At 34.4% G+C, this 27,779-nt stretch overlaps 3 protein-coding genes across 4 annotated transcripts in view; 2 read left to right on the forward strand and 1 right to left on the reverse strand.

The window, feature by feature from the left end:
• The window catches only part of LOC110033247 (FT-interacting protein 1-like), a 3,530-nt gene extending 1,745 nt beyond the window's left edge, over positions 1–1,785 (forward strand). The window contains exon 2 of one of the 2 annotated variants that reach the window (XM_020737169.1): positions 21–1,785. In XM_020737169.1, coding sequence (XP_020592828.1) covers positions 21–1,504 — 1,484 coding nt within the window. In that variant the 3' untranslated portion in view covers positions 1,505–1,785. The remainder of the gene's footprint in view (positions 1–20) is intronic. The other variant, XM_020737170.1, reaches the window with a different exon arrangement.
• A 1,320-nt stretch (positions 1,786–3,105) lies between these two features.
• Positions 3,106–19,738, reverse strand: LOC110033219 (thioredoxin-like protein Clot). Its single transcript, XM_020737129.1, has 2 exons — positions 19,465–19,738; positions 3,106–3,570 (listed from the first exon to the last, which is right to left on the reverse strand). The coding sequence occupies exons 1-2, from the start codon at positions 19,604–19,606 to the stop codon at positions 3,317–3,319; spliced, it is 396 nt and encodes a 131-aa protein (XP_020592788.1). The 5' UTR covers positions 19,607–19,738; the 3' UTR covers positions 3,106–3,316.
• A 6,013-nt stretch (positions 19,739–25,751) lies between these two features.
• LOC110033252 (syntaxin-related protein KNOLLE) lies at positions 25,752–27,214 on the forward strand. Its single transcript, XM_020737176.1, has one exon. It carries the CDS (start codon positions 26,040–26,042, stop codon positions 26,976–26,978), a length of 939 nt encoding a protein of 312 aa, XP_020592835.1. The 5' UTR covers positions 25,752–26,039; the 3' UTR covers positions 26,979–27,214.
• The last annotated feature ends 565 nt before the right edge of the window (positions 27,215–27,779 follow it).

A 27,779-nucleotide genomic window follows, 5' to 3' on the forward strand; every position in this document is an offset into this window, starting at 1 on the left:
CCGCCTCCTTCTTCCCCTCCCCTCCATCGAGAAACGGCTCGACCACCGCCCCGTTCACTCCCGCTGGTTCAACCTCGAGCGATACGGAGGATTCCTCGAACCCGACCCACGGCGGCGCGAGCTCCGCTTCGCTAGTCGCATACACCTCCGCATCTGCCTCGAGGGCGCCTACCACGTCCTGGATGAGTCCACCATGTACATAAGCGACACCCGCCCCACTGCACGCCAGCTTTGGAAGCTCCCCATCGGTGTTCTCGAAGTCGGCATTCTCGGCGCGGCGGGCCTTGCCCCGATGAAAACCCGTGATGCCCGCAGCGTAACCGACGCTTACTGTGTCGCGAAATACAGCCAGAAATGGGTTCGTACCAGAACCATTCTCGAATCCTTCAGCCCGCGATGGAACGAACAGTATACATGGGAGGTGTTCGATCCCTGCACCGTCATCACTCTAGGTGTATTCGATAACTGTCATCTCGGCGGTGGTGAAGGCGGCGCAAATAACAACGCTAAGCCCGCTGCAAAGGATTCCCGGATCGGCAAGGTTCGCATTCGTCTCTCTACTTTAGAAACCGACAGGATTTACACAAACTCGTATCCACTCATTGTACTTCAGCCGTCCGGTGTGAAGAAGATGGGGGAGCTACAGCTAGCTGTGCGCTTCACCTGTCTATCCTTGATCAACATGGTCTATCTCTACGGCCAACCTCTGCTTCCGAAGATGCACTATGTGCAGCCCTTCTCCGTGAGCCAACTCGACAGCCTTCGGTATCAGGCCATGAGCATCGTGGCCGCGAGGCTTGGCCGAGCACGCCCGCCGCTGCGGCGGGAGGTGGTGGAGTATATGCTGGATGTGGATTCCCATATGTGGAGCATGCGACGGAGCAAGGCCAACTTTTTCCGTATCATGTCGGTGATGTCCGGCGCAGCCTCCATGCTCCGGTGGCTGGATGAGGTCAGTATGTGGCGGAATCCGGTGACGACCGTGCTAGTGCACGTCCTGTTTGTGATATTGCTGTGGTACCCGGAGCTGATCCTGCCGACGGTGTTCTTGTACATGTTCTTGATTGGATTGTGGAACTACAGATTTCGGCCGCGTTACCCGCCACACATGGACACTAAGCTTTCATGGGCGGAGGCGGCGCACAAGGATGAGCTGGATGAGGAGTTCGACACATTTCCGACGACGAAGCAGAACGATGCGGTGAGGATGAGGTATGATAGGTTGAGGAGTGTGGCGGGGAGGGTTCAGACGGTGGTGGGGGATGTAGCGACGCAGGGGGAAAGGTTGCAGGGGGTGTTGAGTTGGAGGGATCCGAGGGCGACGGCTCTGTTTGTTCTGTTCTGCTTGGTGGCGGCGGTGGCTCTGTACGTGACGCCTTTCAGGATGGTGGCGCTGGTGGCGGGTTTGTATGTGCTCCGGCATCCTAGGTTTCGGAGCCAGTTGCCGTCGCCGCCGAGTAATTTCTTCAAGCGGCTGCCGTCCAGAATTGATAGTCTTCTGTAACTGTTGCTTGTGAAGCAAGTGGATTGCTGCATACCATCTTCTTCTTCTTCTTCTTCTTCTTCTTTTTAATTATTTAGCTGTGTTTTATAGTACCTAAAATTCCTTTCTTTTGGTAAATTTCCGCGGGAGAGTACTGAACAGAGGAATTTTGAGTTTCTAAGAGATGTTATATATATAAATTTTAGTTTTTGATAGCTAAGAAATAGAATAAGTTTGTCATACTCTTTCAATGCATCTGATTTGGTTCAAACCAGCTTTGTATCATTTTTTTAATGTTATCAGGTGGCTTTTTATCAAAATGGCTGCTTTATTTATGGTCAGGTGGCGATTTTAGAAGCAACAAAATATTAAAATTTCTTTCACATATAACTAAAAATTTGAATTTGAGGAAACAGTCCTGCACTCCTACTGGACCCTACCTAAGTCCGCCTCTGACTATAAACGACGACCAACGTCCACAATCCACCGCTCTGACGCCAACAGTTGAAGCCACATATTAATCTTTCTTTGCCACTTGGCTCTACATACTAAAATGATTAATCGATGCAGTCATTCCTGTGCGAACAAATCAAAAGGGATCAATGTTAAGTTAAATGTAAGAATAATCAAATTTAAAATTTACCGTTACGCTTCAAATGTTTTTTCTTTATTAACTTGATTACATTATGATTCATATCATTTTTTTAAATTAATTTGACTGCATTATGCTGTCATTTTTGTTCATAATAATAATAATAATAATAATACTCTTAAAAAAAGGGCTTTAAAAACAGAAAAAAATATTACATCAGTACAACGCACGTAGAAACACGTAAAAGTAACGTGCGCAGTCAATGAAATCACGCCACGACATCCCGTGCGACGGGAAAAAAATGGCATAGTAACACAGAAAATACTCCCTCCTGTGTTATTCATGTGTTATTGCGTGTTATTCATGTGTTATTGATGTGTTATTGTGTTATTATAACACCAAAAATATTCTCAAGACACTAACACATAAATAACACACAATAACACCTGAATAACACGAGGAATATTCCCGACAGAAAAAATTGCGCAGTAATACGGGAGAATATTCTCCCCCGTATTGTTCATGTATTGTTGTGTGTTATTCATGTGTTATTGATGTTATTATAACACCAAGAATATTCCCAAGACACAATAACACATGAATAACACGGGAGGGGGGATACTTCCAGTATTACTGCGACATTTTTTTTCTCTGTCGCGCAAGGTGTCGTGGCGTGATTTTATTTGCTACGCACGTTACTCTACGTGCGTAGTACTGATGTAATATTTTTTCCTTAAAAACAACAGTTGGCCAAACGCTTGTAAATAACTTTTCATATTTAAATAATTACAACTCAAATTTTGACATCACATAAAAAGTACAATTATCCCTACATGTAAATATTAAATTTTAGGTGTTAGACATGTAAATATATAAGAATTGTGTGGCATGCATGTAAGTTTCGCTTTATTCAAATAAGTTCTTATGATGACATGAAGATGTAAATGCAAATTCTGGATAAACATAAATTTATAATCTCAAGAGTGCAAATTTGGCCCTCATTAAACATATAATTGGCCTTCTGATCGTTTATTCATTTTCCCCAAAAAACAAACAGCCATGTATGCAAATACCACCAAAACATTTATGCAGAACAATAAAAGTGCTATCGTTAACAGCAATATGATGCGACTTCTATAACAGCCAGAAACAACGAAAATATCTTAAGAAGGTTTGCTATATTTTATTCTTATTGTTAATAAAGTTCATAAAAACTACTAGTAGTCTAAGTAGAAGAAAGATCAATTCCCAGTAAGAAGAGCATGTATTTTGTCTCCAATATGCGCCTCATCATCCTCTAAACGTTCAGTGATGGCACCATTCTCCCATCGAATGAGAGTCGGTACACCCCTGAGCTTGAATCTTGGATCGACTCGCCATGGATGAATAGGATTCTTCCACGTGGCTCTGTCCCCTACAAATGTTTTAAGGATCGAAATATCGCTAGCTGTAGCTGCGAGCATGTCGTCAATCACAGGTTCTGCAACATTGCAGTCTGCAAAATAGAATAATATAATATAACAATGTATGATGCTTGTTTGAAGCTTAGAGATTAATATGTCTAAGTTCCAATGATTAATTTCCAATAGAAGTTTAAGCATTGATTTTGGGTTTGATTTACTATTAATGAATTTGGTTGAAATTAATCTGAAATAACATATAGAAAGTTTCAGCAAAATTGCAGATGAAGTCGGAGTTTCACCTGAACTAACAAGTTTTTTTAGAGTTTAATGAATGAAGTCTAAGCAAGTATCCTGTGCATTGTAACCTGAGCAATAATTAAATAGTTTTCTTTATTTTTATTTTAAGTAACTTTAAAAAACATTTAATTATTTAGACCGAGACATAAATTATAAAATATGTGAAACAACTTTCCATCTAATCAATAGCCAAATTTTTTTTAAGAACAATGAAAAAATATAAACCAAAATTAAACTGAATTCTGAAAAAAAAAAAAAAATCAAAACTATAGAAACTATAGTTTTGTGATTTTAAGAGCATAACTGCCTGCCCTTCGCTTTTTCCTGTATTTACTAACCCCTACACTGACACAAAAAGTGTGACTTCCGCATGCTCAACTTTGAGAAAAATTATTGTATCAAGACTCCGGATGCAAATTTACGTCGGGAGTCCAATGAAAACTTGCCACGTGGCAAATGGGCCCCACATCTTTTTAAAAATTACCCCTGACTAGTGCATTACAGTGAGCCCACTTGCCATGTGACAAGTTTTCCCTGGACTCCGGATACAAATTTATGTCTAGAGTCCGGATGCAATATTCTCACCAACTTTGATGCCTGCAAACTGAAATCCCATGCTCCCCACATAGCCCTCCCTTCCGATTTAAGATAATTGAAGGGTAAGATATCATAGCCCTCTCTCCTTGCAGTCGCTAAATCCCTTCTCTCATATCCACCTTCGGTTGATAGCAACCATCTCGCCTTACGACTATCCTTTATCCTTCATTTTTTTCTCTGGCAGTTGTCGACATTCTCAACCATAAAATCTTTTCCGTCCTTCTCCCGAAACCCCAGTAGTCGACTTACCTCCATATTTTTCTTCTTCCTTGTATCATTTGTTTTCCCTTTCACTTTTTTCTTTCTTTTTTGGCATCCTTTTCCTTATATATAAAATAATATAATTTTCTATTAAGCCTGATTTTAATCGAAGATATTGATCATTAATTTTTTTTCTACAAATAATTATTATATTAATATAATTTAAGGTGTGTTATATTTTAAGACACTTTATATTTAGCTAAGTAAAATTCCTCTTTATTAGTTAATAATTTAAAGAAAGTTCTTAATTTAACTTTATTGTAAAAATTAGAATTAGCCGGGTTTGGATTAACTAAAGCTTTCAAAGTTTTTCCCTATGGTTTAATATAATCTGGCATGAGTAAGCCAGATCATAATATTATGTCGTTATTAAGTGATTCATTAATCCATAGTTGAATCAATAAATCTTTAGAGAAATCATTGGATTTTCATGGGATTGAAATCTAGCTTTCCTCTTTGCAGAGTATCATAAAATAAGATTATATATATATATATACATATACATATACATATACATATACACCCACACACACCCACTTGCTCAGATATTATCAGGTAATGATAAATGACTGATATATTATGTATAGACAAAACAAAGTATGCCGTATATTACAACAGATAGATATTAGCATAATAATGCATTATTATAATCACTCATATTCATAATCATAAGTATAATTAGACTCTAAATTGTGTAAACATATAATAATTTTTTGTTGTTGCAATGTCATTGTAACTATGTTCAATAAATGACAACGCTTATACTGCTTGTATATGTATATTAAATATCCATTTTTTGTTATTAATGTTGCGAGCCCCAATACCTTATCACTTATGCTTTAATAGATAAAATTTATTTGCTAAATTTGATCCTCAAACTCATTGATTTTTTCTAATAGTAGGTTCTACCAATATGTTTGGTGGGTGGTCATCATACAAGTAGAATATTCAGTATTAGGATGTTTTTGGTACTTTCAATTTATGAACCAGTTACCGCATTATGCTAGTCTTTGGAAGTTTGTTCATTCATTTGACCTTTCAATCCTTTTTAGTTTGTTCTCACTTCTTCTTTTTGTTATATTAGTAGTGAAATAAAATTTAATTTTCTTTTTCACTTCTATAATTTATATTGTCTGTATATCAATTTTCTTTTTGTGAGTATAAATCATATCTATATATATTCCTTCATCAATCAAGCATTACGAAATACAACGAATTCTGAACCCAAGATATGACAATGATAGAATGGAAACCAAAACAACTTTTTTTAAAATTCCTGGTTCGGAAATAAAAACATGGAATCTTTTAACAACAAGAGTGCAAAATAACTTTATTCGTTAGATTGAACTTGCTTCATCTTTTAATGAGAATGTTCTCATGCAATGGAATTCTCTACATCAGCTCCTATGTTACACCAATAATTTTAAAGGAAGGTGAAGCTTACAATGATGGGGAAAAAAAAAACGGGAAAAAAAATGCTTATAGGATAAAAATGTGGGAAAAAAGTTCCGTTAAAATGGGTTGGAATTACCTATTGACCAATTATGCATTCATGGGTCATTAAAGCAAAAGGCCGATGCTTTTTATAATTTAACCCCACGCGTCACAATTTTCGGCCAACAAAACTCCGTCCTATTTTAATCCTTTGTTATGGCATTAGCCAACAAAATAAAGAAAATTCTGAATGAAGGTTTTACTAACGAACAGCAAATCATGGATCAGTAGCTATATATGATTCTATAAATGTAATTAGAAAAAAAAATTACAGGCTTCTTGGAGAACTAGATATATCAATGCTGGGAGAGACACTTCTTTGATCAAGTGGTTGCACTTGCAGAAGAAACAAACGGCAAAAGAAACAAAGCTTCACTCCCCTCAAACAAATTAACATAAAATGGGATTGAGCTCATTTTTGCACGGGAGGACCAATCAGCATTCCCAAGCAAAAGTATGTTTAGCCAGACCTTTTCCCATTTTGACTGGTCCACCTAGACAACGTGCACCTCAATCTCAAATATTTGTGTGAATTTGCTTAGGAAGTGTGACAAACTTTATTACAAAATATCATCAATGGGGATTGGGAAAAAAATATAAACATTCGCAATAATCATTAGTACATTATCCTGACTATTTGAGGCCAATTTTATGAATCAAATGCTGGAGTTCTCTATATTTTGCATTCCTTGCGTAAATATTTTAAACATTTCACCTTTAATCTAATTGTTTTTCTTATAATTCTTTCGCATTATTTTATCAAACCCCTTTAGTGATATAACTTCTGCTCTCCATTATATAAGCTCAAGCCACCAAAACTTATTTTCCATCAACTTGTCTTTAATTTGTGCAACCATTATAGTCCACATAAAATAATCATTCCCATTTCATCCTTCCTATGCAAATTTACCTTCACAAGCTTATTTCAACCATACTCAAATTTACTACCTAAATATTCATTTGCATAAAATATAGAAAAAGTAACTACAGTTTTTCTCTTTTTCATCTTTTTCTTTTTTTAGCTTGGCAATCTAATTGTAGTTGTATAAATTTAAATCTCATGTGATTCTCGAAAAATTCTCAATTTTAATTATAACATTAGAGGACAATCTAAATCTATTGTTGTTATATTATGTGAAAAAAATAATTTATTCAATATTATCATACCAAGATGTTAATAGATCTTCAGGTAATGATGGTAAATAATTATCATTGTGCGCTCAAAAAAGTTGCACCCCGGCCTCCCTCCAAATGCTGATGAGAGAGTTTTGCATTAAATTCCGGGTAAATTTTTAGAAGGAAAATTATATTGAAGATAAGATATTACCTAGCAAATCTGAGAGCTAAGATTTTCCATAAACACAAGCCCCTTATGATTAATTACCCACAAAATAAAGGAAAAATACTTTCGATTCAGGAATTTAAATTTTAAATTATAAAAATTTATGACTGTGAGATTAAAAGTAGATAGTAGAGAAATGATGACAAACTCGATACATATGTATATCAAGAAACTCTCTTTCTCTCTCTTTAAATACTAACTTTATAATTACTTAATATATTAATAATATATATTTAATTTGCCAAAAATTTTTATCAGTCACTCATTTTCTGGCATATAGGTGAATTTTTTGTTTTATATTCATAGTCTAGCCTTTTGATGAAGTTCGCCTTATGAATAAATAGTGTTTCAAAAGTTTTGACCACAAATGGGGTACTTTGAATTCATTTGGCATGGTGCTACATCTAGGGCTGTCAAAAAAGCTCGTTGTTCGCGAACAGTTCGTGTTCGGTTCGTCAATGAGTTCATGTTCGATTCGTTCGATAAGTAAACGAGACGAACGTGAACAATTTTTTTTCGTTCGATTAGCTAAACAAACCAAACACGAATAGTGATGCGTTCGTTCGTTTTCGAATCGATATTGTTCGAAATATAAAATAATTTAAAATAGTTATATATAAAAAATTTATGATATTTTAAAAAATTAAATTTTATAAATTATAATATATAATAAATTAATAAAAATAATATATTAATATACTATATTAGTAATATACTAATATAGATATTATATATTTATATAATATAAGTTATATAATTAATATTATATATTATTTATATATATTAATATTAGGGATGTCAAACTAGCTCGTCGTTCGCGAAAAGCTTGTGTTCGGCTCGTGTTCGACTCGTTCGTTAAGAAACGAACACGAACAGTGACTTCACGAACAATTTCGAACACGAGTTTATTTCAAACAAACTAAATTTCAAACGAACCGAACACGGACACAAGCTCTGTTCGTTTGTGTTCGGTTCATTTACACCCCTAGCTACATCCAACGATCATCGTTAACTTCGATTTCAATCCGAATTTGGTTCGTATTGCACACTCTCACACATCTATAGGTTAACAATCACATTAACATTCACATTTTCTTAAATAATACATGACATATCAATTTTGGATCTACTGAGTCAATTAATTTATTTTCTCATTTTTTTTCCATTCTTTTGACCTTCTACTGACATCAAAACAACTTTCATTTGTTAATGTTAATCAACCCTAAACAATCTAGCAGTTAAATGTGGAGCTTAATTTCCCTATTAACGTCCAGAAAAACCCTTCCAAATCACTAGATAATCATCCCTCAATTTTCCAAATCAAATCTCTTAAAAATGGTGCTAAAATCAAGCAATATTTAAGATTTGTAACCTAAGTTATTGCATAAAATTTAAACAAACATGAATATATGATTTTTGCAAATATCAAGTGAATTAATTTTCAATTTTGTTTTTCTCCCATCGACCTATATCACCATAAAAGGGAGAAAGTCAGCAGATGGACACGATAATAGAGAAACAGCTCTTTGGCGAACATACATCAACATCACTTTCATTTCACGACTATATAGTTCTAAGGAGATTTGATGACTTGCCCCAAATGCAATTGAGAAATTCAAAACTAAAGGCTTTTGAAAATCGATAGATTTCATTGCCAAAGAGGAGCAACATGCAGTACTTGACGTTAAAAAAACAGGCAGCGAAATTCAAAAGCAGATAATTATTCTACACATGGTTGAGAGTCAAAATTAGGAAGCAAGCGCCTGGTTGTTGGCCAATGGTAAAGGAAAAGTTGGTACTTCATCAATGTTTCACAAAGTTTTTTAACACTCCAATATGGTGGTAGCAACAAGTTAACTTTATGCCCAACAACTTCGTGGTCGGTTATGACTGGAGGAGTATGGTTGGTGAAGTTGAACTATGAGGAGGTTAAAGCTAATTAGAAGACCGACAAGATTATAGGCTTGAATTCTAGCAATCAGTTCAAATGATGAAAGCTATGCAAATCTAATTCTTTTCATTGCCATGCTAATCTTATTTTACAATATGATTGTACTTTATTAACCTTCATGCATCTTATATTCAATTTATGAATGGAATTTTCTTTTTCAAAAAACCTTATATTGTGGAAACATTAATAAATTATTTATTATTTTTTAATATCTTATGGTATTTTTAAAATAACTTATGTTATGCTATGCATCATGTGATATCTCTCCACAAATCATTTGTTATATAATGTATTAATTGCTATTAGCAAATATGTAGAGCTGCTTTAGTCTGCCCAGTATTACTGGGATAAACAGCGCTCAAATGATGGTGAGATCTTGATGAGGTGGACATATGGTCTTCAGCGGTAGCTTATGGGTGGAGTGGTTCTAGTGGACCTAAATTGTGAGGGAGTTGGCCCAAGATGGATGTATCATGAGGGGTAGCTTATGGATGGACTTCCTAATCTCCTAAGCATTGTAGTAGTTAATATCAAAGCAGAGTTCATTAAAGAACTTGGTTGTGACAAATCACTTGGGTATGTTAGGACCATATACCTTGTAGGGAATATTATTCGAACATGTTGTGGTATATAGTGATAAAAGAAATGTCTTGACAAAATTTATGGACAATAGCTATCATTATGAGAAGTCTAGTAACCAAGTAAACTACCGTTTATTGAAACACCATTATCATCCTTTATTATATGGTGGAATTCGAATTTCCTAGCTATTTAGTTTTGTACAATTATGACTCAAATAAATAATCCACGTCATATGTTACTATAATTCAATGCACTTTTATTATTAAATAATTTTTTCAATAACAACAACAACAACAAGCTTTTATCCTACTAAGTGGGGTCGACTACATGAATCCTTGTTCTCCAATGTACCCTTTTTGTGTCATATTTTCTTTCAATTATAATAGATAAATATCATTTTTTATACAATATGTCCAAGTCTTTTTAAGTCTACCTCTTTCTTTCTAAACATAAGTCAAATAAAAAATATTTACCTTCCAAACCGGATCATCAAATGGTCGACATATAATATGACCAAACCATCTAAGACAACTCTCTCTAATCTTGTCTGCCCTTGGAGCTACAACAACCCTTCAAGGATATATTCGATATTCGTTTTGGATATATTCGTTTTGCATTTTGTCTCTAAGTGTCAAGCAACTCATCCACCTAAGCATTCTTATTTCAAAAACATTTAACTTTATTTTATGCTTTCTTTTAAAGGCCAATAATATGCGCCATAAAGCATTGCAAGTCTCACCAACATCTTATAAAATTTTCCTTCGGTCTAATCGACACTTTTTTATCATAAAATAGGCCTGATCCATTCCTCCGCTTCAACCAACCAGCTTAAGTTCTACTAATAACTATATCACCATCACTTTGATTAATAGACCCGAGATATCTAAAACGTACACACCTTCTAATGATTTGATCACCCATAGTCACAACTTTATCACTATACTTACTACTACTAAATTACATTCTATGTATTCAGTTTTAGATCTACTAAAACATGGCCTTTAAACTCCAATGCAAACCTCCACAATTCAAGTTTTTTCTAGAACTCTTTCTCTAGTTTTAACCACAAGAAGGCCACAAGAAGAGGATATCATCGGCGAAAAGCATACACCAAGGTACATCTTCCTGTAATGTCCAATAAGAGCATCCATAACTAAAGCAAAAAGATATGGGCTTAAAGGTATTGTAAAGTATGTGAAATTATATTGTTTAGAAGCTTTGTCTCTTGGGAATAGAAAAAAAAAACTAGAAGAGATGTTTAAATTCTTCAAATTGAAAGGAAAAGTAAGACAGAGCAAACATCCAAGAAAGAGAAAGCCAACTAGGGACAAAACCCAATCATGAATGCAAAATAATCCAACATCAGCATACCACTCAAGCATGCATCAACCTACATCCATGTAGCCCAAAGTAAACCATCCAAGTAATATAGATGACAAAGGGGAAAACTCAATGACCACATATAAAAAAGAAGTAGCAGATAAATGGGATTCCGCATTAAAAAAAAAATCATAAGTAAACTACAACATAAAACTGAGTCCCCATCCTCCCACTAACCACCAACATCACCTGGTAAATAGCCACAAATGAAGAATGCTCAAGACAATAGGTATTCCAAAGAATAATGAAAAAAATATTATAAAGTCAAAAGTACCTCACCTGTTCAAAGAATTATGAAAAAGGAACATTTACATGCACACCACTCAATTCTTATGTATTTACATATCTAACACCTAAACATCACTATTTACATGTACGCTGCCTTACCTAGAAATGAAAATGTGTACTTCACTTTTAAAAAGTTAAAATAGTAATATTTTTATGAAATATAATTAATTTAGATGGTATAAATGTAAAATTAAATTTTAATATGTAAACACATAAGAATTAGGTGGTATGTATGTAAATGCCCCTATAGAAAATGTCAAAACCCAAGAAAATATAAAACAGAAACCTTAGAAGACAGCAGGGATATAATTAAGAATCACATATTGATCCAATCAAAGCCAATACCCCAATCTTTGACAGCAAAGCGATCATTGGAGTTCTCATGAATTGAAGATAGCTAAGCAAGAACATAAGCCCTAAAGGTAACAATAACATAACCAAAAGACTTGATACAATCAGCCTACACACGCGCAACTAGTTGAGTACTATGACTATGATATGCTTATCTATGAGTCATATGAATGTCAATGTAATAGCTAGTACTTTCAGAGTGCCAAGCAAAAGTGGTGTGCAAGAGTTCATTTTATCCTTCAGTGCACAAAGGATATAGCAAAGCACTGCTTTCACTAACTAGAGTGCTTATAAATTGAATATCATATATACATATATTATGTGCAAAAAAAAATTATTTTATTAACCAAGCCTAAACCACATGAGATAATAACGCTCAACAAATATAAAGATATACTAAGAAATAAGAAAAAACCATTTTACTAACCAAGCCTAAAGCACATAACGTAATAACTTTCAACAAATCACTAAGAAACATTCTTGAAAAAAAATTGTGAGCAATAAGCTGCTAGAGTTAGTAACAAGAAACAATGATAAGCATAACCCCTAATGGCAACATAAACATAATCAAAGGAATTGATACAATCAGCCTACACATTCGCAACAAGTTGAATACTATGACTATGATATGCTTATCTATGAGTCATATGAATGTCAATGTCATAGCTAGTATTTTCAAAGTGCCAAGCAAAATTTGATGTGCGAGAGTTCATTTTATACTTGCACAAAGGATATAACAAAGCACTGCTTTCACTAACTAAAGTGCGTATAAATTGAATATCATATATACATATATTATGTGAAAAAAAAAAAAAAAAATATTAACCAAGCCTAAACTACATGAGATAAAAACGTTTAACAAATATAAAGATATAATACTAAGAAATAAGAAATAAGAAATAACAATTTTATTAACCAAGTCTAAAGCACATAAGGTAAAAACTTTCAACAAATATAGAAAAACACTGAAACATTCCTGAGAAAAATTTGTGAGCAGTAAGCTGCTAGAGTTAGTAACAAGAAACAATGATAAACATATAAGACAAAACAAAACATAGAGAAGAGAATCAACAAAGAATAATAAGCTGCAACAAAAGAGAAGGAGAAAACACACAATAATTTAACTACTACAAGAACCAGTGAGAAGAAGAGAGCGCTCATGCAAACCATGAAATCTAAACTAGAATTTTGCTTTGAGTTGGAGCCGGGTGCAACATTTCAAATGCAACATTACAAAACAGCACACACACATTTCCATGAGCTTATGCTTCACAAGAAAATAGGGTATTTCAAGCGCATTGCTTCACTTCACCCCTAAAGTTGCTTTTCATAATATTGGCACAACTAAATTTTAGTCCATCAAATCATGTTAATACTCTACCTCAAGCATTTTAGCAATACCTTCAACAGCACTGCAAGGGATGATAAGGCAGAATAACATCACAAGAGATTTCATAAACCTATTCTGGAATCTCCATTTCTACAAAAGATAACACCTTATCTTGATTTATTAATTTCTATGAATATATTTTCTTGTTTGTTGCTGCTTCTCCCAAACAATTATAATTAATTTTCCTATGCAACCGTTGGAGAAACAAAGGATAATATCTCGAGATTTCTCAATTTTTCCGAGAAGATTTCCACTAAATAACGCCTCATCTGGAAAACTTCTCATCCAAGATAATGGCACATAAGGGATTCAATACTAACTTGCTCATTTTAACTAACAAAAGTCGAGATGATTTATCTAAGATTTAGGGTTAAAATTTTTTTTGAGTAATCATAATAAGCTTTTCATTGTGTTATAGATAAAGACAATGCTACATGGACTATAAAGGCTACATGTTTTCCTAGAATGCTCAACTCACATCATATGAAATGTACAAGTATCAGTGGAGCCATATCGAGAGTAGCATCATATATGCAATTAATCGCGGAGTTGTATCTAGCATTGCATCATATATCGATGCCATTGGATCTAGTCTGAAGCAAGGAGTTCCGATGCCTTACAAATATAATTCTAAATTTCAAGTATAACGTTCATAAGAATATGATGCATGAAATGAGTAGAAAAAGTAGTGTTTAAAATTCATATTGTAGCTATTTGTGTCAAATTCATGTTAAAAACCAAATTATGTTTAGTGCTCCTCAAAAAGTATTAATATTGTGCTATGTCTCAAACAACAAATAGAATTAAGCATCAGATGCTCACAGAAGTCATGGCTTTCATGTTGTGGAATTAATAAATGCCAGTTGGCGGTTCAATTTGGCTTGAAATGGTTGAAAGCTGAATGTTAACCAATGTAGCCTACAACTAGATGGTTAGCCATCTTGACTTGATGGCTAATAGTATTTGCATTTGCAAAAAAAAAAAAAGATCCAAAACAACAGCATAACCTTTCAGAACAGATAGCAATGCAAGCATGAAAAAAAACAAAATAAACTACTAAAAATGCATTGAAAAGATTGCACCAACTTTTAAGAAATTGCAATCTATATAATCATATTTCAAATAACAGTGAACCAAATAGCCCCTTGAAACATAATTATCAAGAGACCAAAAGCCTACAAAACTACTCAAGACACAAGCCATATGACAATATATTATTCCTTTATCCAAGGATAATAATAAATGTTGCACCCATGTGATGGAAAATAAAAACATGGATCATGTTACTAACAATTAATTTTAATCGAAAAACTAATGCAAAAAGCCAATCTTTATTTGCCTTAAATAAGATTTAACTTTCCTTGAAGCTCCAGAAGGTATAAAGAACATGGAATTCCATAATCATGAAAAGAAATGTCGCATATAAATTTAACAAATAATCACACACAACTCAATTATCTGAAAAACATTGATAAAATTACTTATTAGGGCTCCTTTGCTCGCTAAAAGTTAGAAATCATGTTTCGGAAAATGACAATATTTGTTAAATCCGCTATTTGTTGGGATGTTATTTGGCATCAACTATGGTTTCAAATGTCACAACATTTCTCAAAAGTCACTCTGAAGTGATGACTTCGGAACCGTTGGATCACTTTCCTTTTTTTAATTTGTTTTTTAGTTTATTTTATTTTTATTTTAACATAAAACAAAAACATGTTTGGTAACACTTATGATTTTTCTATTTTTAAATATAAAAAATAAAAACAAGAAAATATAATTGTATCCACCACCTCCTCCTCTTCCCCAGTCATTGCTCTGGCGACTTCCTTGTCGTACCGCCGACATGCCCCCAATTACTTTTATTAATCTTTTTTTACATTTTTATTTGAAAAGATTTACATTCTTAACATTGTCATTGCCCGTTACAAAATCCTGGATGTGAAAAGTGGAGTGTTGCATTAAGTAGTCGACAGAAAATTATGATATAGAATCTTTTTTACCCTTGTGTAGATACTAGGTCGTTATCTGAAAGCGACACGCAGTATGACCTAAATACAATGAAAAGTGTGCAAAGGCTGCAATGCCGGGGCTCGGATATAGTGTCCAATAAGCAAAGGTTCCCACATTACGAACGGATGCTAATAAAAAATGTAGTTTTTTGAAACTAATATTAGGATAAGATATTAGAATATAAGTATTCTCACATGTAAATTAATGAAATTAGTTGATATTATGATTCACAGAAAGATAAATATTTTATGCATTCAAGAAATTAAATAGGTTGGGAAAAAAGCTAAGAAGATAGATAACTTGGGATTTAAACATTGATATTCAGATAAGAGTCGCACTAGAAACAGTGAAGGTGTAATTATAGAAAAAAATTTTTAAAGATAATGTTGCAAAAATTATAGAATTGAAGCTAGAATTATAACCCTTAAGATTGTTGTTGATATTAATTTTTTTAATATTATAAGTGTTTATGCTTCTCAAGTAGGTTTAGACATAGGTTTTAAAGAAAATTTATGGAATAACCTAGAAGAATTAATAATAATGACACTTCTTGAAGAAAAGAATTTTATTAGAGGAGATTTACATGGACATGTCGGTAAAGTAGTAGAAGATTTTAGAAATATTCATGGTGGCTACAGTTTTGGAGTGATTCATGAAGAATGTAGAGTCATATTAGATTTTATTTTAGCACATGATTTTGTTATTGCTAATACTTTATTCAAAAAAAGATATGAGCATATTAGTGCTTACAAGAATGAATCTAATAAAACACAAATTAATTATTTTTTCTTATATGAAGAAGAGATCGTTGAGAATGTAAAGATTATAAGGTCATTCCAAGCGAGAATTTAAGTACTTAACATCAATTATTAGTTCTGCATTTTAGAATGAAAAATTGTAAAATAAAGAATACTAGGAATCATTATCATAAAATTAGATCGAGGCACCTATAAAACACAAATAAAATTATTTTTATGAGTAACTTCAATATTTGGGATATTTATGAAAAAATAAATTCTATGTGGGATAAAGTAACAAACACTATTAAGCAAGTGGTAAAAGATGTATTTGGAGAATCAAAAAAAAATTCTATAAAGAAAAATAGTTGGTGGTTAAATAATAATATGCAAGGAAAGATAAAAATATTAAAAATTGTGTTATGGAAATTGATTTAAATGCAAAAACTTACAGAACTGGGAAAAATATAAAATGATCCGCAAGGAGTTTAAAAGAACAATATATGACATTAAAAATTTTGTTTTTAGTGATTTTTATAACAGATTAGATACTAAAGATATTGAAAAATATATGTATAAACTACCTAAACAAAGAGAAAAAAAAGTAAAGATTTAACTCCGGTCGATCTTAGTGATCTTAATATCATTAATAATAATAATATGTTATATTTTTACCATCGAGTTGGTAAAAAAAAGTTGAGGGACATTAAAGAAAACTATGGGTAGAAATTTTGTATGACCTGATGATATCTCAATTGAAGTGTGGAAATATTTATGAGATTTTGGAGTTCTTGGCTTACCAAATTCTATAATATTATTTTAAAAACTAAAAATATGGCTGAGGACTGGAGGAAGAGTATTTTGGTACTCATTTTTAAGAAAAAATGGGATGCACAAGCATTTGTAAATTATAGAGGAATTGAGTTAATGTGTCATACTTTAAAATTATGGGAGAAGATGATTGGACATAGGTTTAGACAAATTACAAAGATCTCATAATCAGTTTCGATTTATACCGGGCAGGTCTACTATGAAAGCTAAACAATTTATTGAGAGGTTTGATGGAGAAGCACAAAGAGAATAAGGAGGATCTATATATGATTTTTATTGATTTAGAAAAATCTTACAATAGGGCTCTAAGAGTTATCCTTTGGAGAGTTCTAGAGAAAATGTGTTGATATGAATTATATTCAAGTCATTAAAGATACATATACTAGAGTTTTTAATTGTAGAAGGAGCATTGACCAATATTTCCTATTTCAATTGGATTACATCAGAGATCGACTTTAAACCAATATCTTTTCGCTTTAGTTATGGATGCTCTTACTGAACATTTACAGGAGGATGTATCTCGGCCTATGCATTTCGCTGATGATAGCCTTCTTTTGGATAAGGCAAAAGAAAGAGCTCAGGAAAAACTTGAATTATGGAATTCTACATGGGAGTCTAAAGACCTTTATTTGAGAAGAACTAAAACTGAATATATGGAATGTAATTTTAGTAGTAGTAGCACTAGTGATAGAGCTGTAAATATGGGTGATCAAATCATTAAAAGGTATGAACACTTTAGATATCTTGGGTCTATTGTTCAAAGTGATGGTGATATAAATGGGCATGCTATTAGTATAATTCAAGTTGGTTGGTTTAAGTGGAGGAATGCTTCGGGCCTATTGTGTGATAGAAAAGTATCGCTTAGACTGAAAAGAAAATTTTATAAGATGGTGGTGAGACCTGCAATGCTCTATGGCGTAAAATGTTGACCTTTAAAGGAGAAGCATAAAACTAAGTGTTGCTGAGATGAGATTGCCTACTGGATGAGTGGCTTTACACTAAATGTGAAATGAATATATCTGTGATAGAGTTGGTGTAGCTCCAACGGCGGCAAAATTAAAGAGAGTCGTCTTAGATGATTTAGTCACATTAAATGTCGACCATCTGATGATTTGATTGGGAGAGTAGATGTTTTAGATTTGACTTATGTTAAGAAAGGTAGAGGTAGGCCTGGAAGGACTTGGGCGTATTGTATAAAAAATGAACTTAATTTATTAAACTTAATTGAAAATATGACATACAATAGAGAAAAAATGATTCATGTAGCCGACCCCACTTAATGGAATAAAGGATTGTTGTTGCCGTTGTAAAACAATATTAAGTGATACATGATGGAAAGAAAGAATTCATGTAGCCAACTCCACTTAGTGGGAAAAAGGATTGTCGTCGTTGTTGTTGTTGTTGTTGTTGTTGTGGGAAAGACTTACATTCATACCACTCAATTCTTATGTATTTAAGGTATCCATAACTTATTTAATAAATAATAAATGCAAATTATTAAAATTTATATAGAGAATGAAAGATTATAACATAACAACTCATAAATTTTGCAGCTTTTAGATTCACACGTTGCCACACATCATTCAAATCATCATCTATTAACTTTTAGTAGGCCGCTGCACAAATATTAAAGTAGATCAAGGGATGTCATGGAAGGCATCGATATTGGGGTCAGGGACTGCGTCAGCGTCGAAGAAGGCACCGAGGTCGGGATGGTGGGAGCTATTTTAAAAAGACTAAAAATAGGTTTTTCCTGTTTTGTGTTTTTGAAAAACAAAAAACGCTTTTGTTTAAAAAAGAAATAAAAAAAAAACAGCAAAAAAACATATTTTTGTTTTATTTTTTCTGTATTTTGAAAACAAAACCAAAAATAGAAAACAAAAAGTGATCTCAAACAAAAGAGTGGAAATGAAATCATAATTTTCCCAAATATGTTTTCTGTTTACAAGAAACTAAATGAGACCTTAGAATGATTTTCACACATCAATTCAAGCAGAATACAATCCTACTCAAGGGTATAGCAGCCCAGCTGGCAGTGTTTTCTAGACATTAAATCTAAAGTATAGATTTTCAGTAAAATGAAATGCATCTTCTTATTCTGCTTCATGAATTCCCAAGGCACTTATAATGATAGATTTACTCAGCTATGACCATAGCAGTAAAAGGGAGAAGATCGATTGCTTCTAACAATTAAAAAAATAAAATATTCAGTGTTTTGGGTGGTTGTTATGTAAAAACCCCTAAAAAATACGCCAAACCTCCCTAATTCCTCACTTTGAAGTGCCATACTTGATTCGCAGAAAACAAAATCCAACAAGCAGAAATCACTTATTTAAATACTTACTGGAAAACAGAAAAAAATGGAGGCATGATCCCGACACAACTTATAAAGCTTGAACTACGAAAAACTAAAATTAATGGAAGCTAAAATAATTAAAAGATTTGAAGAAAAAGGGAGGAAGCAGGATTGATTACCAGGGCACCAACTAAGCTTTGTAGAGGGATCCTTATCGGCGAGGAAAAGAAGCAGCTTTATCTCCGAGTTGATCGTCTTAAAATTCTCAAAAACCTGCTCGAAATCGGACAAGTTTGCCTCAAAGATATTAATCGAAGCCATTTTTTTTCCCACTATTTTATTTCCTTTTTCCCCTCAATTTTATCTCTACCTCCCCGTCCCTCTTCCCCTCAATCTGCGAGACCAAGGAAGGGTTCGATATCAGCAAAATCTAGGGCGACGGGTCGGTAATTTCCGCTGACCTATTTTGTTTTTAATTTTAGGGTTTTTACATAAATGACACCCAAAATTTTTATATTTACATCTTTCACTCATCAATATTCAAATTTATATATAAAGACATAAATTAAGTTTGATACCTCAACAGCATTATATTTGGTTTCATTCCCGTTAAAGCTCCTTAACAAAAACTTAAGGTCTGTTTGAAATCTCTCTTCCAAAGACGAGCATTTAGTGTTTTATCTGGATTAATATTCTTACGCTAAATCAGTTAAATTTATCTAAAATTTAGATTCAGTAATTCTCACAAACTGACAAATTTATTTCACATTTTTTCGCATTTTGACCGATTTAAGTTAAAATCGCTCTTAAATCGTATTAATAATGTGCTACCAAACACCACCCACAAAAAATAATTTTATCGTATTAGCACAATTAAATGCCCTTAAATTTTCTTCTTAATTTTGTGAACTTACATGCTTTGATTAGAGGAGTAAACAAGTGGAGCTGAACTCGAGTCACCCTCGACTGGAGCTTGAGATTAAAATTGATTAACTTTATCAAGTTTGAGCTCGACTTTAAGCTTAGGAGTTCGATCATGCTCATGAGCCGATTTGTTTATAATAAAAAAAAATAATAATATTATTATTTAAATTAGTGTGATAATAAAATTAAAAATAAAATGAGTAATTATGAGAGAAATAAAAAGAAATCACTTATTATAAAATACATATTTTTTTTAATATTTTTAATGCCTTAAAGATAAAGTCTAATAATTTAATGTATTCATATATATATATATATATATATATATAATTTTAGAAAAATACATATATATATATTATTAATACTTTTTTAATGCTTGGGCATAGACTCAACTGGTTCCGCCTTTTTTGAGTTTGTTTCATCTTTGTCACTTCCCAAGCTGTCTAATCGCATTTATACTGGATATACAATCACAAATATCACGAAAAAAAAACATAAAAATGACGTAAATAATATAAAAAATATATAAAAATATCATGTGCATTTGATACACGACAATAACTCAAATGGTTGATGAATGGTGGTAGTTCAATAATGATAGTCAGATGATGGTGGCCCAAGAATGATAGTTTGATGGTGGCAAATCTATAATAGTGATTTGGTAGTGACAATAACCGGGTAATTGTAATCCAATAATGTTGGTGGGCATATAATATATGTTAAGTAACAGTATTGATGGTGACCAAGTGTTGGTGAATTGATGGATCCCAATAATCACTTTGACATCAAAGCTTCCTTAAATCTCCACTTTAGGTTCCAATCCTTCCCAATAAAGAATATAACCAAGTGCAAACTTGGCATTTGAGGGTAGTTGGGAAAACTTAGGAGAATGCCATATTTGAGGCATGTAGAAAATGTATGATGTCGTTACGTTAGATGTGAGAATTCATAAACTTTACAATGATGGGAGATGATTTATGCCTCTAATGTGAACTCTACATGAACCAAGCGTTATAATTTCTCATTGATGACATGAAAATCAGCATTAGCAAGGCAAGGTTATGCCAAATTCTCGATGAATCTTGAAGCATTGCGAGTTGGTCAAGTCATGCCAGATTGATGAGCAAATTCTCGATAATTTTGACATTCTCATCGGTGAGGGTGGAATTTTGTCATGGCATGAGGGTGTTCCTATATGGGTGTTCTTCAATTGTTGACCTCTAATTGGCATTCAATATAATGTAAAGTGAATCCACTCTTATTATGTTAGTACTACTTGTCCAGCTTCACATAGGAGTTGAAAAATATCATTATGAGACCTCTCCGTTCAACATATTTGGTCTTCCAAGGACAAGCCTGATGCACCATCTATAGTATAATAACATCTATTATGAAGAAATAAGGTGAAGGCTTATTGCCCCTACTTTAGATATTATTCATTGAGAGTGATAAAGTGGGAGTTTCTATTGTTATGAGTATTATACATATTGACCATCAAATGTGTTGTGAAAAACAACAGCAATAAAGTAAAAAAAAAAAGAACGAGTAAAATTGCACACAGAGAAAAAAAACTAGAGCGACACACGGATTTACGTGGTTCAACAAGTTTGTCTACGTCCACGGAGCTGCAGAGGATTTTATTTCTTCGAGGAATTACACCGTCGAGCGCCTCGACGTTTACAAGAAAATCTTTATTTTCTTCTCTCAATTTCTCTCTCTCTCTCTCTCTCTTCCTCTCTTTCTCATAGCTCTCAAGATGACTTGGCTTGGTCTTGCTTGACTTGCATTTCCTTTAAACCAAAAGAGTCTATTTATAGAAACCACGAGAGCGGTAGGTGTGAGGTAGGTGAGCGGTAGGTTGGTGTGGTAGGTGAGTGGTAGGTGGGTGTGGTAGGTGAGCGGTAGGTGAGATACTTAATTAAGAAGCTAAGTAAATTCGGTGGATCGGGTCTCCACATTACTAAAAAATTCTCTCACTTGAAGACTGAGACACTGAATGCATCACCTACTAGCTGCATCATCTACTAATTGTACCTACCTTTTCCTCAAACATGATACCCTCCACCTTTGCAACTCGAAGCCTCTGTCTTCATGCCAGAAGACCAGCTGAAGTTGAGCACAACTTCAGCTTCTCACGAGTAACACCCTCAGTTGACATATCACTGTCAACGTAGTCTCGTACCTCCAAGCTCTTTCTTGGGTTGCTCTTGTATATGCTTACAACTCCCACTGCATGAGCAATATCCTGCCCCTGCTGAAAGCCGTTTTCAACAAGTCCAGCCTTGTACATCTTCTTGCCACCAAACGCAGTATTCACCTGGTACACCCACTTGTTGTGCAATGTCTTCTTCCTTGGTGGAAGTTCGGAAGTTCTGCCAGCTCCCAAGTCTGATTCCCTGACAGAGAATCTGCTTTCTTCTTCTTGGTCAGCTCCCACTTGCTCGAATTCTTACTTGCAAGATTTCTTCATAAGTCTGTGTTTCTCCACCATTTGTTTGTACAAGGTTTGATTTTCTTGCCTTTGGCGCTCTACCACTTTTCAGGAAATGGACATTCTTCTGCTTCCCCATAATGCACCTCTGACTCATGTGTCCACGCTGGAGTAAACCTGCAGTCATATATAGTGTGTCAGTTTTCTTACCCCGAGCCATTACTAATGCTCCTTTGGTAACCTTCCAGGTGTTATCTGAGAACACTACCGAATGACCACTCTTATTAAGCTGCCCAACAGAGATGAGGTTTTTCTTCAACTAAGGAACGTGTCTGACCCTTTGCAAAGTCCATTTGCTCTTGTTAGGGAGTGCAATATCAACGTCTCCCATCCCCATCACGCTTAGAGCTTTTCTATCAACTAGATGTACATTTCCAGAGTTATCTGCAACATAATTTCGCATTGACTAATTAACTCTCGGTGAGAAGATGTATGGAAATAAGCCCCTGAATTTAGTATACAGTCATCAACAGAACTGTGAACTGCAAACAATGCATTATGTATTTTTTCAGTTACAACATTAGCGTCATCATTCTTCTTCTTCTTAGGATTCCTGCAGTTTTTTTTATATGGTCAGTCTTGCCACAATTTCAACAGGTTGTCTGCTGGTTGTCTGCTGACCAGACTTTGAGCTGACCAGACTTTGATTTGATCTTCCTCTGTTTGAGTTCCTGTCATGTGATCTCCCTCTGAAATCAACATTCAACGCCGAAATTGAACACGAGGCCTCGCTAGAATCCTTCATGCGCACCTTCTTAGCCAAAATCAAATCACGAATATCACTGTAGAACTGCTAATTGTCATCCTCATGGCTTCCCAACTATTTGACAATGGAACCAACAATACCAGTGCACGTATCTCATCATTAAAATCAATTTCAACAAACGACAATTGATTTGTGATAACATTAAAATCATTCAGGTGTTGAGCAACAGAGACACCTTCTACCATCTTCAAATTGAATAACTTTTTCATCAAATGCACCTTGTTATTCGCCGATGGCTGTTCATACATACCTGATAAAGCCGCCATGAGATCTGCAGTAGTCCACTCCTTGATGACGTTGTGGGCAACCGATCTCGACAGGGTTAATCGTATAACACCCAGATCCTGTCGATCCAACGGATTCCATTCTGTCTCGTCCATCTTTTCTGGTCACTTTCCCATTAACAGAAGATGAAGTTTCTTCTCATAGAGGTAGTCCTCTATCTGCATCCTCCAGTGAGCAAAATCTGTGCCATTGAACTTCTCGATCCCCGATGTCATCACTTTGTCTTCGCCCATCATTCTTCCTTAGATTCCTAAGGCTTTGATACCAGTTGTAGTGAAAAACGACAACAATAAAGTAAATAATGGAACGAATAAAATTGCACACAGAGAAAAAACACCAGAGCAACACACAGATTTACATGGTTCAACAAGTTTACCTACGTCCACGGAGCTGCAGAGGATTTTATTTCTTCAAGAAATTACACCGTCGAGCACCTCGACGTTTACGACGTTTACACGACGTTTACAAGAAAATCTTTATTTTCTTATCTCCCTTCCTCTCTCTCTCTTTCTCTCTTTCTCTTAGCTCTCAAGATGACTTGACTTAGTCTTGTTTGACTTGCATTTTCTTTAAACCAAAAGAGACTATTTATAGAAACCATGAGAGCGGTAGGTGGGATGTGGTAGGTGAGCGGTAGGTGGGTATGTAGGTGAGATACTTAATTAAGAAGCTAATTAAATTTGGTGGATCGGGTCTCCACATTACCCAAAAAATGATTGTTGGTGCGGTTTGCAAAGGTAGGATGATTTCTCTCAGGTGGCACCAGTCTGTTGTGTTATGAATAATTTTTAATGGCGGAGAAAGAAATCATAGCTCAATATAAAAACACAACTCACAAAGATAAAAATAATAAGAGACCTCAAAGGTTTTACATGAAATAATAGGGAAGGGAATAAATTATAGGTCCTGTCCAAAATAAAATAAATCATTGTGTATTAAAAGTAATAAAATTTCAACATTCTTTCAACTAAAGAATATGGGTCATAGACACTTGCTTGACCTTCTACTGCTACAATAATATTTAAATTACAAGTACCAAATAACAACAAAGTAGAGATAATAGTCGGGCTACAACAACCAAATAACTACAGTTGGGCTACAATAACTAGCGACAGTTGGTTTTAGGCTTTCCTCAAGTGTTTATACTTCACTTTTAGTTTTTTCTTTTTCTCATGTTGAAGATGAAACCTATTTATAGAATTTTGACTGATGCATTTTGATAATTTTAGCACAAAATTATAACATTTCATCAAAATATGTGTTAATTGTTATGAGTATAGACTACTTTTTTAGTATATAAGTGTTATAAGAATCTTCTAATTGAATAATATTATATTTGTTGAATTCTTCTCTTTGAGCAACTCAATTTGGTTATGAGCATGATAAATTGGAGATCATTTAGCTCTTTAATTAATACATCTAAGTTTTGATTATACTTCAAGTGTTTATTTAAACATAATACCTGTTGGACTGCTTTAAATTTGCTAGAATTGTTGGCCGGAGGATCATAAACTTAAACCTAAAAATTATTGTATTCAAATACATTGAGAATCATGCTTGATAAAGCGAGTATTTTAGAGGCATTAATTTTCAAATAGAGTTGTGCAAAGATTAATTTGCTTCAACTCATACGTCATAATCCCGCTTAGGAGCAATGTTTTGCAAGTGAATAATTTATTACTTAATTCTTTATAGAATAAGTTTATGATAATTTAATAATAACATGCTACTCTAAAGTATCATGTTTTGAAAAAAAAAAATCAAAATATTCTGACTAAAATTATGAAATTATTTTATGATACTCGTAAACTATATTCATTTTAAATTAAAATAATATATATATATATATATATATATCAATTTCTTTTTAAGTTGGCTATAAAATTTTCTTATGTTTTATTTTCTTACAACCTATCGAAATGTATAATTTGAATCAGTTAAATTATAAATGATCTTCTACCCACTGAGAAAATAAAATTTAATGGAGGCGGGCCTAAAAAACGTCTGAAATGGCGACACATTAATAAAGTTATACTCTAAAATAGATCCGTTGGAGTTGGATACCTAACGGCTAGTGTGGCAGCGTTCTTGAAAAGAAGGATTCGAGGCCCAGAAATCCCTCAGAATTCAAAAGTTTTTGAAGCAGATCCAGAGTGATCGCCAACCGACCCAGAAATCCCTCAGCATTCAAAAGTTTTCGAAGCAGATCCGAGTGATCCCCAACCAAACACCCAAGAGAAACACTTGCTCTATTCTTGCTCTTTCGAAATTAGGGCAGTCTCTCAGCCATGAACAATCTCATGACCAGATCCTTCCTCAGTTATGCAGACCTCAAGAAGGAGGCCATGAAAGATCTAGAGGCAGGCGCTGGCACCGATGACGCGCTTGAAATAGAAACGAGCATGCCGGACGACAGCCTTCGTCCATTCTTCGAAGAAGCCGGGTTAGTGATGGAAGAAATGGCCTCCATTCGAGACCTTCTCGCCCTTCTGGAGGCTGCCAACGAGGAGAGCAAGTCAGCTCACAAGCAAGATGTGTCGCGTGCCCTGCGAGAGCGTATCAACCAGCACATCTTAGAGGTCCTCAAGACCGCCCGACGCATACGCGAGCGTCTAGAAGACATGGATCGCGCCAATGCAGCAAACCGCCGCCTCTCCGGCTTTCGCGAGGGAACACCGATAGATCGAACCCGGACTTCAGTGACCAACGGGCTACGCAAGAAGCTTAAAGAGCTGATGATGGATTTTCAGGCACTGAGGCAGAGAATGATGACGGATTACAGAGAAGCGGTGGAGCGCCGTTACTTTACTCTGACAGGGAATGTTCCGCCGGAGGATGTGGTGGAGAAGATGATTTCCGAGGGGAAGAGCGAGGAGCTGTTCAAAAGAGCCATCTGTTCAAGTGGACGGGCTATGGTTACAGAGACCTTGAGTGAGATCCAGGATAGGCATGATGCGGCCAAGGAGGTGGAAAAGAGTTTGCTTGAACTCCATCAGGTATTCTTGGACATGGCTGTGATAGTTGAGGCGCAAGGTGAGAAGATGGATGATATAGAGCACCATGTATCAAGCGCTGCTCACTACGTTAGTGGAGGGACGAAGGAGCTCAACTCTGCTAAGATTTATCAAAGGAGAAGCCGCAAATGGTTCTGCATCGCCGTTATTCTTCTTCTTGTACTTGTGCTGCTCGTTGTTATCCCAATTGTCACCAGCCTTAGCAAGTCATGAGGACCTTACTCTTGCTTGATTAATTGCATAACACTCTGCTCTATTTCTGAGCACTCTGATAGAAGCTCTTTCTGCATTTTTTCTGCATAATAGAATTAGTATGGCCGTTGTGCCTTCTCCCTAGAACAATGTATCTGTTGCTGATTTTTTTTTAGATATTTGATTGTGTTAGCTATTGTGCTTCTCCCTAAACTGTGTTCATTTTATCTAATTTGTGTTAAATCAAGTGCATCAAATCTTAGTTTGCATTATTTCTATTTTTTTTATGATGGACAGTAAACGTTAAAGTGTGTAATTGAAATTCGTACTAGAAATATAACCTTCTAATTAGACCACAGATTCTTTCGCATGGCCTAATGAGAAATGCTTCTACAAGGCTCATTGCGTGCTTGGCTATATTGTTGTCATATATTTATAAAACAATATATCCATTTTTGTTTATTTATAATTTTCTTGTGCAACTGTTTTTGTGTCCATTCTATTGTGCATTTCTTCCATGGTAGTGTAAGTGGATTTACATACATTACACTTGTATCTTTCTGAATTTGTAAATCTATTTTTTCTGATTTGTAAATCTATTTTCTACTTGCCACTATTCTTTTTAAAGAACATACAAGAGCAATATTTCTTTAGAATTGACCCAAACAATAACCTAAGCAAGTCCTCTTAAGCATTATTGTTTACTTATAATTTTCTTGTATAACTGTTTTTGTGTCCATTCTATTGTGCTTTCTTCTATGTTAGTGTAAGTGGATTTACATACAATACACTTATTTCTTTATTATTTGTAAATCTATTTTC

Source organism: Phalaenopsis equestris, unplaced genomic scaffold (assembly GCF_001263595.1).
Source record: "Phalaenopsis equestris unplaced genomic scaffold, ASM126359v1 Scaffold001116, whole genome shotgun sequence".
Lineage (NCBI taxonomy): Eukaryota > Viridiplantae > Streptophyta > Magnoliopsida > Asparagales > Orchidaceae > Phalaenopsis > Phalaenopsis equestris.

What these genes read in the sequence shown, in the direction of transcription:
- LOC110033219 (XM_020737129.1), bottom strand. Translation starts at nt 19,606, where the DNA reads ATGGCTTCGATTAATATCTTTGAGGCAAACTTGTCCGATTTCGAGCAG. An exon ending in AAAGCTTAGTTGGTGCCCTG is followed by an intron (nt 3,571 to 19,464) that starts GTAATCAATCCT and finishes TCTATTTTGCAG; the next exon opens with ACTGCAATGTTGCAGAACCT.
- LOC110033252 (XM_020737176.1), top strand. Translation starts at nt 26,040, where the DNA reads ATGAACAATCTCATGACCAGATCCTTCCTCAGTTATGCAGACCTCAAG.